Consider the following 14874-nt stretch of genomic DNA (forward strand, 5'->3'; position numbering starts at 1 on the left):
AGATGGGATGAGGGTGTAGGGGCTGGAGGAGGTGACAGAGATGGGGAGAGGGTGTAGGGACTGGAGGAGCTGGGGGACTGTCCCTTTGTGCAGTGTGTACCCAAATTGATTGTGGTTTGATTGCTTGAGGAGGTACATGCATGAACTGGAGGTGGGCAGGTCCGAGTGTATGAGAACGTTCCCATTGTTGTGTGCCTGTCCTGTTTGCCACAAGTGTTGGTGTGCAGTGTGTGGGAGGGTGCAGGCAGCACTGTATCAGATACCCATGGGTTTACGCAGAGTGAAGAGTGCAAAATAATGGGAAGGATGTTGTCCCTGGTGAACCTGGACCCTGGGAGTTCCACAGACTGATGCAGGTCCCACTGATCATAGAGATCACATCAGGATCAAAGATCCCACCAGAGTGAACTCCCCCTGCACTGTCCCCATCAAACACTGCCAGGGCAGGGATAGCATGTACTGGGGACAGCATGAGCTTCGGTGCAGAGTAAAGCTCCTTCTATACTGTCCCCATCAATTAGACCTGTTTCTAAAACCAAACAAAGAACTGCAGGTGCTGGAAATCTGAACCAAAATGGAAACAGCTGCAGATCCGCCAGTGGGTCAAAAACTACGTTCATGTTCTGATAAAGGGCCACTGGACTCAAAACTTTAATTCTGTTTTTCTTCCTGTTTCTAGAACAGTACTGAGATGATTTTAAGTCATATCTTGAATTTGTTTGTGAATCAGCTGACCATCATCATGACTGTGACATTTGGTTATTTTTCAGATTCAACATTTCCTGAGGATTTCTCCATCTTATTGACAGTTCGTGCAAGGAAAGGAAAGGCAGCCTTTCTCCTATCTCTCTACAATGAGCAGGGCATCCAACAGTTAGGAGTGGAACTGGCTCGCAGCCCCATTTTCCTCTATGAAGACCAGACAGGGAAGCCAAGCCCAGAGGAATATCCAGTTTTTAATGGAGTCAACCTGATTGATGGGAAGTATGTATGCCACCCACTCCTGGGCTCTATACTATAAAACCATAAAGAATGGGAACAGGAATAGGCTGTTGGGCCCCTTGAGCTCATCTGCCATTTAATTGGATCATGACTGGTCCGATATTCCTTACATTTTCCCTGGAACCGTGATTCCCTGACTGATCAAGAATCCAACTTTCTCAGCCTTATATATACACGAGGATTCTGCCTCTGCAGCTCTCTGTGGCAAAGACTCACAACCCTCTGAGTGAACATATTTCTCCTCATCTCAGTTAGAAATTGGCGCTGCTTTATTCAGAGACTGTGCCCTCTGGCCTGAGACTCTCCCCTGAGGGGAAACATCCCCTCAGCATTGACCCTGTCAAGCCCCTTAAGAATCTTGGATGTTCCAATGAGCTCACCTCTCATTCTTCTCAATTCGAGTGAGTAGAGTCCCAACCTGTTCAACCATTGCTCACAAGACACTTTCTGTATACCAGGAATCATCCTCTTACCTTTTCTGAACTGCCTCCAAAGAAATAAAATCTTTCCTCAAACAAAATTGCTCTCTATACTCCAGATATGGTTGCACTATCATTTTGCACAGTTGGAGTAAGACTCCCAACCCCCTTGAGATAGGGGCTTGCTTTTTCATTGACGTTTGTGTTGTCTGTAAATTTAGCAAAGAATCAGCTTGGTCTCGGGGCATCTCGAGGGGAATCGCGGTCATAAAAAGTACTTTCATAAAGTTTTGCTGATTTTCAGCCTTGTTTTAACGTTAATTTGCATCAATTATATAAATTGCTTTCAGGCCCAATCCATGTCTCCCAGTCCTTGATGTCTGCCTCCCTCCTTGACCAGATGTGACAAATTAACTTGAGTCTGAGTTGCTGCTTGGTACAGAGGTGAAGAAATACTTATCCCCTAGCCTGCAGCCTTTAGCCTCAACTGGGGAGCTCCTCAGTGCAGCTAACCTGGTTTGTAGACCATCTGGACAGCTAGATCATCAATAGATTCTTCGGCACTGCTGGATGTGCTTAGCTGGAAATGTAATCGCTCTTTCGCTCTCCTCTTGTTCTCTTTCTCTGTGTCTTATTTTCCCTCTGTCACCCCCACTCATTTTCTTTCCCTCTTGTGCTCTCAGTTTTTCTTTGTCTTGCACAATCTCCTTCTAACTCATGCTCTCTATCTGTCATTCTCTTTCTCTGTATCACTTGCTCCCCTCCTTTTCTTCTCTCTCATGTTCTGTATCTCTGTTCTCTGGCAGATGGCATCGGGTAGCAATCAGTGTGCACAAGAAGACAGTCACCATGATCCTGGATTGCAAAAAGAAGTTCCAGAAATCACTAAACAGGAGCAAACAGCCCGAGATTGATACAAACGGTATCATTGTGTTTGGAACACGGATTCTGGACGAAGATGTCTTTGAGGTTAGTGCTTTCATACTCATATTTCAAAGACTCGAATGATTCCCCTTTGTTCCCCAAATCACTTGCAATCATTCCCAGTGGTGATCCTGAAGGTGTTGTACTCTCTTACATGTGCTAACCCCAAGACCCAAGTCATTTCAATGCAGTATATAGAGGGTCCTATTTGGGAAGGGGCAAAACCTGACCTACTCTTGGGAAACAGGGCAGGACAGGTGACGGAACTGTCAGTGGGGGAGCACTTTGGGACCAGTGACCGTAGTTTGATTAGTTTTAAAATAGTTATGAAAAGGGGCAAAACTGTTCCACAGGTTCAATTTCTAAATTGGAGCAAGGTGAATTTTGATGGAATTAGACAGGAGCTTGTAGAGGTTGGATAGAGTAGTTTGTTTGCAGGCAAAGTGACCTCTGGCGCATGGGAGGCCTTCAAAAGCAAAATAGTTAGAGTTCAAGGTCTATATGCTCCTGTGAGGGTGAAGGGCAAGGTTGGCAGGAATAGGGATTCCTGGATGACAAGAGATAATGAGGCTTTGACCAGAAAAATGCAGGAGGCAAGTTTCAAGTCCAGGTAACTGGGATCAAAGGAATCCCTGGAGGTATACAGGGAATACAGGGGTTTACTGAAGAAGGAAATCAGGAGGGCAAAGAGGGCACGAGATAGCCTTGGGTTAGACGGTTAAGGTGAATCCAAAGAGATTCTTTAAGTATATTAAAGGAAAAAGAATGGCTAGACAGAGAAAAGTGCCCCCCAAGGACCGAAGTGGACATGTCTGTGTAGAACTGCGGGAGATGGGCAAAGTCCTCAATGAATATTTCTGCTCTGTGTTTACCATGGAGAAAGACATGAAGACTTGGGAACGTGGGGAAGTCAGTGGTGATATCTTGGGGAAAGTCCATATCACAGCTGAGGACATGTTGGATGTTTTAAAATGTATGAAGGTGGATAAATTTCCCGGTTCTGACCAGATATATTCAAGAACCCTGCAAAATAGTGGTGGCCCTGGCTAATATTTTTGCAAGAAGGGCTGCAAAGAGAAATCTGGAAACTATAAACCTGTAAGCTTAACATCTGTGGTAGGTAAGTTACTTGAGAAGATTCTGAGGGATAAGATATCCATGCATTTGGAAAGACAGGGTTTGATCAGGAGTAGTCAGCACGGCTTTGTGAATGGGAGATCATGCCTCACAAATGTGTTAGATTTCTTTGATGAAGTGACCATAACGGTTGGTGAAGGCACGGTGGTAGACATAGTCTGTATGGATTTCAGTAAGGCCTTTGATAAGGTTCCACATGGTAGGCTGCTCTGGAAGGTTAGATCACATGGAATCCAGGGGGAGCTGGCAAATTGAATACAAAATTGGCCTGATGGTAGGAAGCAGAGGGTAATGGTGGAAGGAAGCTTGTTGGACCGGAGGCCTGTGACTAGTGGAGTGCCTCAGGGGTCGGTGTTGAGCCCATTGCTGTTGTTATCTGTATCAATGATTTGGATGAGAATGTAAAAGGCATGATTGGTAAGTTTGCAGATGACACTAAAATATGTGGTATCATGGACCATGAGGAAGGTTATCAGACATTGCAGCAGGACCTTGATAGCTGAGGAAGTGGGCCAAGAGATGGCAAATGGAGTTTAATACAGATAAGCGTAAGGTCTTGCATTTTGGAAAGTCGTCAAGGCAGGAGTTTCATGGTGAACGATAGGACTTTAAGGAGTTTAGTGGAACAGAGGAACCTTGGAGTTCAGGTGCATATTTCTCTGAAAGCAGAGTCCCAGGTAGACAGGGCAGTGAAGAAGGCTTTTGGTACACTGGCCTTCATCAGTCAGGGCAGTGAGTATAGAAGTTGGGAAGTTATGTTGCAGTTGTACAGGACGTTGGTGAGGCCGCACTTGGAATGTTGTGTTCAGTTTTGGTCACCTTGTTATAGGAAGGATGTTATTAAACTGGAAAGAGTGCGGAAGAAATTTACAAGGATGGTGCCTGAACTTAATGGTCTGAGCTATAGCGACAGTTTGGACAAGCTGGGACTTTTTTCTTTAAAGTGTAGGAGACTTTATAGAGGTGTATAAGATCATGAGAGGCATGGATAGGGTGATTGCACTCTAGTGCAACAGTAGGGAGCTTTTGCTAAGACTATACAAGGAATTAATCAGTCCAGAGTTGGAATACTGTGAACAGTTTGGGCTCCTTATCCAAGGTCAGATTGGAGGTAGTCCAGAAAAGGTTCACTCAGCTGACCCTGGTATGGAGTGACTGTCTTATGATTGAATGGGTTGGGACAGTACTCGTTGGAGTTTAGAAGAATGAGACCTTATTTAAACATTGAAGATCCTTCAGGGGTTTTAGCATGGTTGATATGGGGAGGTTGTTTCTCCTTCTTGAAAAGTCAAGGATCAGAGGGCATAATCTCCAAGTAAGGGGTCACACATTTAGGAGAGAGGTGAGGAAAACTTTCTTCTCCCAGACTGGTCAATCTGTAGAATTCTTTACCACAAAAGACTATCAAGGCTGGGCCATTAAGTTTATTGAAGAAATAGAATCAAATATTTTGAAATTGCAGTTGCTGTCTCTCAATCTGAAATTCTACCATGTTGTGTTCACAACAGCCCCAGAAGATCCTTAATTGTGAGATCTCTTATTAATGTTATGTCAATACACATGGCAAAATTTCAAATAGCCTGTTGCCAGCTCGGTTGTGCCATGTACTGCTCTAAGGAACAATCGCTGATTCCCTCAACAAATTTCTTTTTTTTTCTTTTTTTTAAATTAACCCCCACACTACCACCTAAGTGCGGTAGTGCTTATTTTTTCCCCAGCACCCATGGTGTGTGTGTGCAGGTGTGAGACACAGTGAAAGACACAAAGTGCACGAATCTTTATTCAAATTCCACCACCAGGAAGATAGGAAAACACCCGGGTGGCCAGTGACAAACACTGCCCTTCACATCAAAGGGCAGTGCTGTGTGATCAAAACAGTGAAGGGGAGGGTAGGGACTAAATCAAAATAGAGTTGGAGGGAGAAATGATGCACTCCACTCCCTGCGGCGCCCACCTCTCCCTGAACATCTCCAGGGTGTTGGTGGACACCGTGTAGAAAAATCAAAAAGGGAGTGCAAACGCCCACACCCAATATACACGTGGTCCACGGACTCCACAGCGCCACAGAACAAGCAGTTGGGCTGGGAGTCCATGAACCACCGCAACCTGCGGTTGCAGGGGACTGCTGCGTGCAGCACCCTCCACCCCAGATCCCCGAGAGAAAGGGCGAGGACTCCTGCGTAGAGAGCCCTCCACTGGGGAACAAATTTGTTTTTCCCCATTGCCCTTGTCTTTCTGATTTGTCCAGTCAATATGTAGATTAAAGTCACCAATGACAGCCGTAGACCTCTTCTCACATGCTCTCCATAATGTCCTGATTTATATTTTAACCCACAGTGAGTCAGCTCTTAATGTGCCTTGAGTTGGCTCTGACGTGTGACCTTGTTTCCTTGCGCCTTTTCATTTCTACTCAAACTGTTTGCCCATCACATTCCATTGCACCGAGATCACAATTCACCCCAGCAATGATACCATCTTTTATTAACAAGGCTACCACACCTCTCATTTTTGTCTAGTTTTCCAGACTGCCAAATACCTTTCAGTATTGAGTTCCCAGTCCTGGCCACCCTGTCACCACATCTCCATAACAGCTATTAAGTCATATTCATTTATTTCTATTTGTGCTGTCAAATCAGCTACCTTGTTATAAATGCTGCGTACATTCAAACAAGAGAGCCTTAAAGTTTGATTTTTTTGCCATTATTACTAATTGCTGCTGTTCTCTTCTGTGTTTATTTTCTGTCCTTTCTGTAACACTTTGATAATCTTTAGCTCTTCACAGCCTGAACCTGTGCTGGTTTGTTTCTTTATGACTTTTTAAATGTCCCTTCAGTTGTTATTGAACAATAACATGAAGGGTTATTGCAGAAAATAAAAGCTCATGGTGTAGAGAGTAACACATTGGAATGGAAAGGATTGGCTTGCTAACAGGAAACAGACAGCAGGCATAAATGTGTTCCTTTCCAGGCTGGCAATATGTCATGGGTGATGTATTGCAGTGGTCAATGCTGGGGCCTCAACTGTTTACAATTTATGGAAATGATTTGGATGAAGGGATTGAAGGTCTGGTTGCCAAATTTGCTAATGATTCAAAGATATGCAGGAGGATCAGTGATGCAGAGGACATAAGGAGGCTGCAGAAATATATAGGTCAGCTAAGTGAATGGGCACAGATCTGGCAAATGGGTTATAATGTGGGAGAAAGTGAAATTGTCTATTGTGACAGGAGGAATGAAAAAGCAGCACATTATCTAAATGATGAGAGATTGCAGAGGGATGTGGGTGTCATTGCGCAAAATTACAGAAAGTTAATGCAGATACAACAAGTCATGAGGAAAGCTCACAGAGTGTTATTTTTTGTGAGGAGGATTGAATTCAGAAGTCGGGAGGTTAAGCTGTAATTATACAGGGCACTGGTGACACCACATGTGGAGTACTGTCTAAAGTTCTGGTGACCATACTTATGGGAAAGACGGTAATGCATTTGAAGCAGTTAAGAAAAGGTTTACCAGACTTACACCTGGATTAAAAACCCAAAGAATTGCAGATGCTGTAAATGAGAACTGAAAACAGAAATAGCTAGAAAAGCTCAGCAGGTCTGGAAGCATCTATGGAGAGAAATCCGAATGTGTTCTGAGAAAGGATCACTTGACCTGAAATGTTAACAATGATTTCTCTCCACAGATGCTGCCAAACCTGCTGACCTTTTCCAGCAATTTCTGTTTTTGTTTCATACATGGATTGGGTGGATTGTCTTATGTTGAAAGGATGGACAGGCTAGACTTGCATCTACTGGAGTTTAGAAAGATAAAACGTGACTCGATTGAAACATATAAGATTCTGAGGGGTCTTGATAGGGTGCATGTGGAGAGGATGTTACCTTTTGTGGGAGAATCCAGAACAAGGGGTCACTGTTTAAAAATCACTGCTCACCCATTTAAAACAGAGAGGGGGGATAAAACGTCTTCTTTCAGAGAGATGTGATTCTTTGGAGCTCTCCTCATGAAAAGGTGGTGGAAGCTGTGTCTTTGAATATTTTTAAGGATGGGGCAGATAGATCTGGGATAAACAAGAGGAAGAAATATTATTGGAGGTATTGGGAAATATGAAGTAATCTAGCCAGCAATGATTTTATTGAATGGCAAATTGTGTTGATGTATTTGAGAGGAGTCTGGATAAGTGCATGAAGGAGAAAGGAATGGAAGGACATGAAAATAAGGTGAAATGAAGATGGGCTCAGAAGAGAGAAACACCAGGATAGATCAGTGGATGGGATGTCTTGATTATTGTGTGAATCTATGTTGGATCTTGTTGTTTCATTTCTTTTATCAAGGTGGGCTGTCAATGTTTGTTTTTGAACAGGGCGTGCTGCTAGAAGGCTTGCTTTAGTTGCTAAACTCACCCCTACACCTTGATGTCATGATTGTAACAAGGTCAGCCAGGTGGACCTCAGAGAATATGAGTTCCCTGATTGGGCTGTAAACCTGGTCCAATCAGAGAGCCCTGGCTGACATAAAAGATGAATGCCAGGGATATTGAGCCCCTACATGCCTGACTCAGAGAGAGGCAGTGCTGTTGTCAAGTGCTATGCATCTGTAAGTAAAGGGTGATTGGTGATGAGATACTGGCCTCTCAACAGTTACTTCACCTGAACACTGCAGCAGTTCAAGAAGGCAGCTCCCCATCACCTTCTCCAGGGCCAATTAGATATGGACAGTAAATGCTGGGTCCGGCTCCCGTGAACACATTTTTTGAAAGACAGTTTAGACTGCAGTTTAATAACATATCCCTGATTTTCATCCTCAACCCAAGGTGGGCAATGTTTGAACCTGGAATTGTGTGAGTCATGGCTGTGAGGGCTATCACCTGAGGCCAGCTCATTGTACCTTGAGAAGGTGGGGGTGAGCTGTAGGCCATTAGCAATAGGTGGACCCACAATGCCCTTAGGGAGGGATTTGCAGGATTGTGACTCAGTGAGGTCAAGGTGGTGTTGAGTGACTGTTTGCAGGAGGAAAAGACAAGCTGAAGCTTCCTGAACTCATGCCGGTGATTGGATTGAGAGTCACTGCTGAAGCTTGGGTTTTGAAGGAAGGGAGATTTGTTTTTGCTGCTGAATGCACTGAGAAACATATGGTGGTCAGATGCTGGAGCAATGTAAACAATGCCCAGTGAAAATAAAGAGATCGCTAAATACTTTGAAGGAAGCTTTTGCCCAGGGGATACCTTCTGTCACATTTTGATCCCTCAATCTCCCACCAGCTCGCCCCAGTCGACAGACTGACAACATGGCAATGCGCTGTTCACTTTGCGCAATACTACAAAGGCTGGCTTGCATTCTCATCGCACCTTCTACAGTCTTAGCATGTCTCAAAGTACTTTCCAACCAATGCAGACATGTCTGCAGTGTCATCACTGTTGTAACATGGAAAACATGACGGCCATTTGGTACACAGCAAGATCCCAGATACAAGAGCATGTTAATCACCACATCAGCTGTTTTCAATTATTGTTACTGAGTGACCAATTAAAGTCAAGGACACTGGAAGTAACTGAGCTCCCTGCAACTCTTCAATTTAGTGCAAAGAACCTCCAACATTGTGGCACACTGTCAGTATTGATCCTCCAATAGTTCAGTGCTCCCTCAGCACTGACCCTCCGTCAGTGCAGCACTCCCTCAGGACTGACCCTCCGACAGTGCGGCACTACCTCAGCACTGACCCTCCGACAGTGCGGCACCCCCTCAGCACTGACCCTCCGACAGTGCGGCACTCCCTCAGCACTGACCCTCCGACAGTGCGGCTCTCCCTCAGCGCTGACCCTCCAACAGTGCGGCACTCCCTCAGCACTGACCCGCCGACAATGCCCAATACCTCAGCACTGACCCTCCAACAGTGCGGCACTCCCTCAGCACTGACCCTCCGACAGTGCGGCGCTCCCTCAGCACTGACCCGCCGACAATGCCCAATACCTCAGCGCTGACCCTCCAACAGTGCGGCACTCCCTCAGCACTGACCCGCCGACAATGCCCAATACCTCAGCACTGACCCTCCGACAGTGCGGCACTCCCTCAGCACTGACCCGCCGACAATGCCCAATACCTCAGCACTGACCCTCCAACAGTGCGGCACTCCCTCAGCACTGACCCTCCGACAGTGCGGCGCTCCCTCAGCACTGACCCTCCGACAGTTGAGTGGCCTGCCATAAGGGAGATAGAGGTTATACTTCATATTTTCTGATGTAATGTGCCTGATGACTAAGTCATCCTGTGCTTGCTCAGTAACATGGGGAGATGGACTCAGTTGCTGGCCAAAAATCTCCACTTTGATTGTTGGACTGAGGCCCAGCTGGAATTTTAAGAGGCCCTTAAAGGACATGTTTCATATGTGAAATAAGTAGGAAGTAACCCAATGAAAACAGTTGTTTCAAGAAAAGGAATGAGAGGAGGAAAGTGGGAGTGAAACATGGAGCGCGGTCAGGGGTGGAGGTGGTTTGGAGAGAGAGGGAAGGATAGAGATGGGGTGAGAGTGAGACTGACAGAAAATGTGATAGAAAAAAGGAGAGAGACAGGAACCACTCACATTGATATAGTTTTTGTTATGTTCAGCTTGCAAAGTTCAGAAAAAATTGCAGCTTTGTTTCTCTGTGAGTAGTTTTCACTGATTAGAGACTTGTCCGAACATGTCAGAGAGTCACAGAGTCTGCAGAAATCCCATTGTTAACTGTTTCTGCCAAGTTTAGCATCAAGTGATCCCAGGAGGGTTTGTACAGAATCACTGAAAGGACTAACCTCACTCAAATGCAATTCACTGACTCTCCGACAGTGCAGCACCCCCTCAGCACTGACCCTCCGACAGTGCAGCACTCCCTCAGCACTGACCCTCCGACAGTGCAGCACCCCCTCAGCACTGACCCTCCGACAGTGCGGCACTCCCTCAGCACTGACCCTCCGACAGTGCAGCACCCCCTCAGCACTGACCCTCCGACGGTGCGTCCCTCCCTCAGGTCTGACCCTCCGACAGTGCGGTGCTCCCTCAGCACTGACCCTCCGACAGTGCAGCACTCCCTCAGCACTGACCCTCCGACAGTGCGGCACTCCCTCAACACTGACCCTCCGACAGTGCAGCACTCCCTCAACAATGACCTTCTTACAGTGCAGCACTCCCTCAACATTGACCCTCTTACAGTACAGCACTCCTTCAGCACTGACCCTCCAACAGTGCCCACTCCCTCAGCACTGCCCCTCCGACAGTGCCCACTCCCTCTTCTCCCTCTGTACTGAACCTCCGACGGTGCAGTGCCTTCTCAGTACAGCCCTCTGAGTGGACAGTGTTGTTTTCAGTGTTGCAGTTGGGTGAGAGCCTTTGGAGTGGATCCTTTACCCCTAAGCTTCCTTCTCAAAGGTGAGTGCTACCTGCTGAGGAACAGCCATTATCTTTAATTTGTTTCAGAATTGATTGTGGCAATGATCTTTCTTTTACATTTATTAAAAGAATTTGCTCTTGAAAATTTCTTGATCATTATATGGGCAATTGGAGCAAGTCCCTCTGTATTTCATCATTATGGACTGTGCAGTGAGCAGCTAATGAGAAGCAGGCTTGTGCCTGGACTCAAGAACAGTGAGAAGCTTTAGGAAAAGCTGCAGCTGGGAAGCACATTTAATCCTTTCTCATTGCTGAAAATGATCAGGATTTCTGCCAGAAACAGTCCAGGGAAGGGGTATTTACTGGGCCAGTCCATACTCCTACTGGCAATTCTGTAGATTACAAATATCCCACACGTCACGCTAGTGACATTGTGGCCCATCTGAGTATCTTAATCCTATTCATGTTTCTGTAAAAGATCCAGTTCCAGACTGGAGGGGGGTATACAGCACAGCAAGATCCCAAATCCAGTCAGCTTTAGTCAGCTTTCAGAAATCCTACCAGTTGAGGATTCTAGAACTAGGGGACATAGTCTAAGAATCAGGGCCACACTGTTCAGGAGAGATGATAGGAAGCACTTCTGCGCACAAAGTGGTTTGCAATTCTCTTCCCCAAAAGCAGTTGGTGCTGGATCAGTTGTTAATTGTAAATCCAAGGTAGATAAAGTATTGGTGAGCAAAGGTATGAAAGGATATGGGCCAAAGGCAGGAATGTGGAGTGAGGCCAAAGATCAGCCATGGTTTCATTGAATGGCAGGATAGGCCAAAGGGATTGAATGGCCTCCCCGATTCCTATGTTCCTATGAATGGGTCCAGAAATCAGAGATGGTTCGAAGCAGAGCCCAGCAGAGTGAACTGTTAGCTTCGTCTCAATGCAGATTGCTGTCCTCATCAACAAAAGGAACCAACAGTGAATGCAACATGTGACTCCAGCTGTAAATGGAGGGCTTGATAGGAAATGGCAGCAACCAGACTGGGTGATATTCGTTGTCTCTCAGTCGGGCCCACATGCAGCGAAAGCATTTTTGAAAATGGTTTAATTTGGCTGTCGTTCCTGTGCTGGAAGCTTTGTTCAACATCGGCTTGGCATAGAAAGACAGCCTTGTATTTACATAACGCCAGAATAACTAAGGAAGCTCCAAAATACTCAACAACCAGAAATCCATTTTTTGAAAAGTAGTCATTTGTTGTAATTTTGGAAACAGAGCAGCCTTTTATGCACAGTAGGATCCCACCAGCAGTAATGAAATAATGATAAATGGTTTATCCAGTTATTCAGTTTGGTTAATGGAGAAATATTAGTCATCAGTACCAGCGATTAACACACAAGTCTTTTCCAACACACTGCCACAGGAGGTTTCAGTCATGGAAGACTGACCCTTACTTCACATCACACTTGTAATGCAGAATCACTGAGAGTTCAGCACTCCCTCAGCGCTGACCCTCCGACAGTGCGGTGCTCCCTCAGCGCTGACCCTCCGACAGTGTGGTGCTCCCTTCGTACTGACCCTCCACAGTGCAAACTTCCTTTATCACTGATTCTCCAATAGTGCGGTTCTCCTGCTGTACTGACGCACTGACAGTGCAACACTCTCTCAGCACTAACCCTGTAATAGTATCGCTCTCCCGCAGCACTCCGACAGTGCAGCACTGTCCTTTTGACATTGTGGCATTCCGTCAGTACTGACCCTGTCCTTTGGAACTGTAGTGTTAGTCTGTAGTATTGTTCTGAACTTGAGAGAATAGAAATTGCTCACACAACTTGTGGCTCAGAATCGATATGCTAATTTTCAGAATCAACATTAAACTGAAATTCCACCAGCTCTGACGTTGTGGTAAATAATCCCAGAGTCATTAATTCAATGAATGGAAGAGGAGATTTTTCAGGCCTACTAATCAATATTGATTTCTCAACAAACACCACAAAAACAGATTATTAGACCATGACCATACTACTCATTTTTTTTGGATCTTACTGTGTGCCAGGTAACATTCGTATGCATTCGTATAGTAGTGACGACACTTCAAAAACAGACTTGACTGCTTCTGCAGTGGTTTGAGATACCTATTGATTGTGGAAGGCAGTCTGGGAATGCAAATCTGTCTGTGCACTGTCAGTTCTGGAAACCTCCAAAGACTGAGTCAGGATATTTTTATATTTTACAAACACATGCATCTTCTGCAAACACAATGTTTTTTTTTCCAAGTATAGTGAGACTTACTCAGTGGGAAGACTGTACTACCAATCTGCAGAGCTGGGGTTGAGAAGCAGAAGGATTTTAGTGATGTTAGGGACTATAGGAGTGGGCTCTTGGCCAGGCCACTGGGGAGAGCCCAATTCTGCAGCAGGAACAGCAGTTGTGTCCTGAAGGGACCGAGTTTTACCGTCTCTCCGCGAGAATGCCTCAGCATCAGACCCAGCATCAGCTCAGGACCATGAGCTGTGCAGTGCGGTTTGGATCCAAGCCCTTCTGCTTCAGAGGTGAGGCTGCTCCCCACTCAGCCAAGATATCAAACACAGTTGCTGGCTCAGGAATGAGTGGAGATTCCGAAGCAAAAAACTCAATGATCAGAATGTGCACGTCTTTAAGATGATCCAAACACCAGTACTGAGGTCTGGGATGACTGGAACAGTCTTCAATTGTGAATTCCTGTGGTAAGCACACAGCTCTCTGTTTTCCCAGGAAAGGTCACGATTGTATGCTGCTCGGGCAGAGAATTGTGTCAGTCATGTTGAGACAGAATGAACTATCAAAACATCGCTTGAAAGAACCTTAACTAAGGGACAAAGATACTGTTGTGTTAAAGACACTAGATTCTTGAAGATGACATTGCAACATGAGACATTGCAATATACAGGTTCCTGTCTTACTGCTGGTCAGTGTCTCTGTTTCATGGGGTACGTCAGTCAACACGGAACCAGAGAATGTGTCTATGTCTGTGAAGTTACAGCCTCGGAAATAGTTTGTGTTGCAAGGAAACTTCAGATATCAGACCTCACTGTCTGTGTAACTTGGATAAACAGATACAAGTGCTATCAGATGTCACACATTGTGTGTCTCATTATGAAATGGTTGTGATTTGATTGATAATTGACTCCCTCAGCAATGACCACACAGCATTGAACTTTCACGAATATTCCATTGAGATATTGTCAACCTTTGAAAGTCCAGACAAAAACTTATATAATGAACCAGGAATCACAGTGACTACTTGGAAATCTAATAATGCTTGACAAACACACACAGAAACACTCCCACACACACTGACTCTCACTGGGTTACGGCTCCCACTCACACTGACTCTCACTGGGGTATGGCTCCCACACACACTGACTCTCACTGGGGTACAGCTCCCACTCACACTGACTCTCACTGGGGTACAGCTTCCACACACACACTGTCTCTCAATGGGGTATAGCTCCGACACACACTCTCACTAGGGTACAGCTCCCGCACACACAGATCCTCACTGGGGTACAGCTCCCACACACACAGATCCTCACTGGGGTACAGCTCCCACACACACTGACTCTCACTGGGTTACAGTCCCTCACACACTGACTCTCACTGGGTTACAGTCCCTCACACACTGACCCTCACTGGGGTCCAGTCCCACATAGACTGACGCTCACTGGGGTACAGTCCCACATACACTGACTCTCACTGGGGTACAGCTCCCACATACACTGACTCTCACTGGGTTACAGTCCCTCACACACTGACTCTCACTGGGTTACAGTCCCTCACACACTGACTCTCACTGGGTTACAGTCCCTCACACACTGACTCTCACTGGGTTACAGTCCCTCACACACTGACTCTCACTGGGTTACAGTCCCTCACACACTGACTCTCACTGGGTTACAGTCCCTCACACACTGACCCTCACTGGGGTCCAGTCCCACATAGACTGACGCTCACTGGGGTACAGTCCCACATACACTGACTCTCACTGGGGTACAGTCCCACA

The 14874-nt window shown here is 45.9% G+C and overlaps 1 protein-coding gene across 1 annotated transcript in view; it reads left to right on the forward strand.

The window, feature by feature from the left end:
- Positions 1-574: 574 nt before the first annotated feature.
- Positions 575-14874, forward strand: part of LOC122556230 (collagen alpha-1(V) chain-like) — a 25000-nt gene continuing 10700 nt past the window's right edge. The window contains exons 1-3 of the mRNA XM_043702823.1: positions 575-598; positions 680-984; positions 2228-2390. Coding sequence (XP_043558758.1) covers positions 575-598; positions 680-984; positions 2228-2390 — 492 coding nt within the window. The remainder of the gene's footprint in view (positions 599-679; positions 985-2227; positions 2391-14874) is intronic.

The sequence above is a fragment of the Chiloscyllium plagiosum genome, chromosome 2, assembly GCF_004010195.1.
Source record: "Chiloscyllium plagiosum isolate BGI_BamShark_2017 chromosome 2, ASM401019v2, whole genome shotgun sequence".
NCBI classification, from domain to species: Eukaryota; Metazoa; Chordata; class Chondrichthyes; order Orectolobiformes; family Hemiscylliidae; genus Chiloscyllium; species Chiloscyllium plagiosum.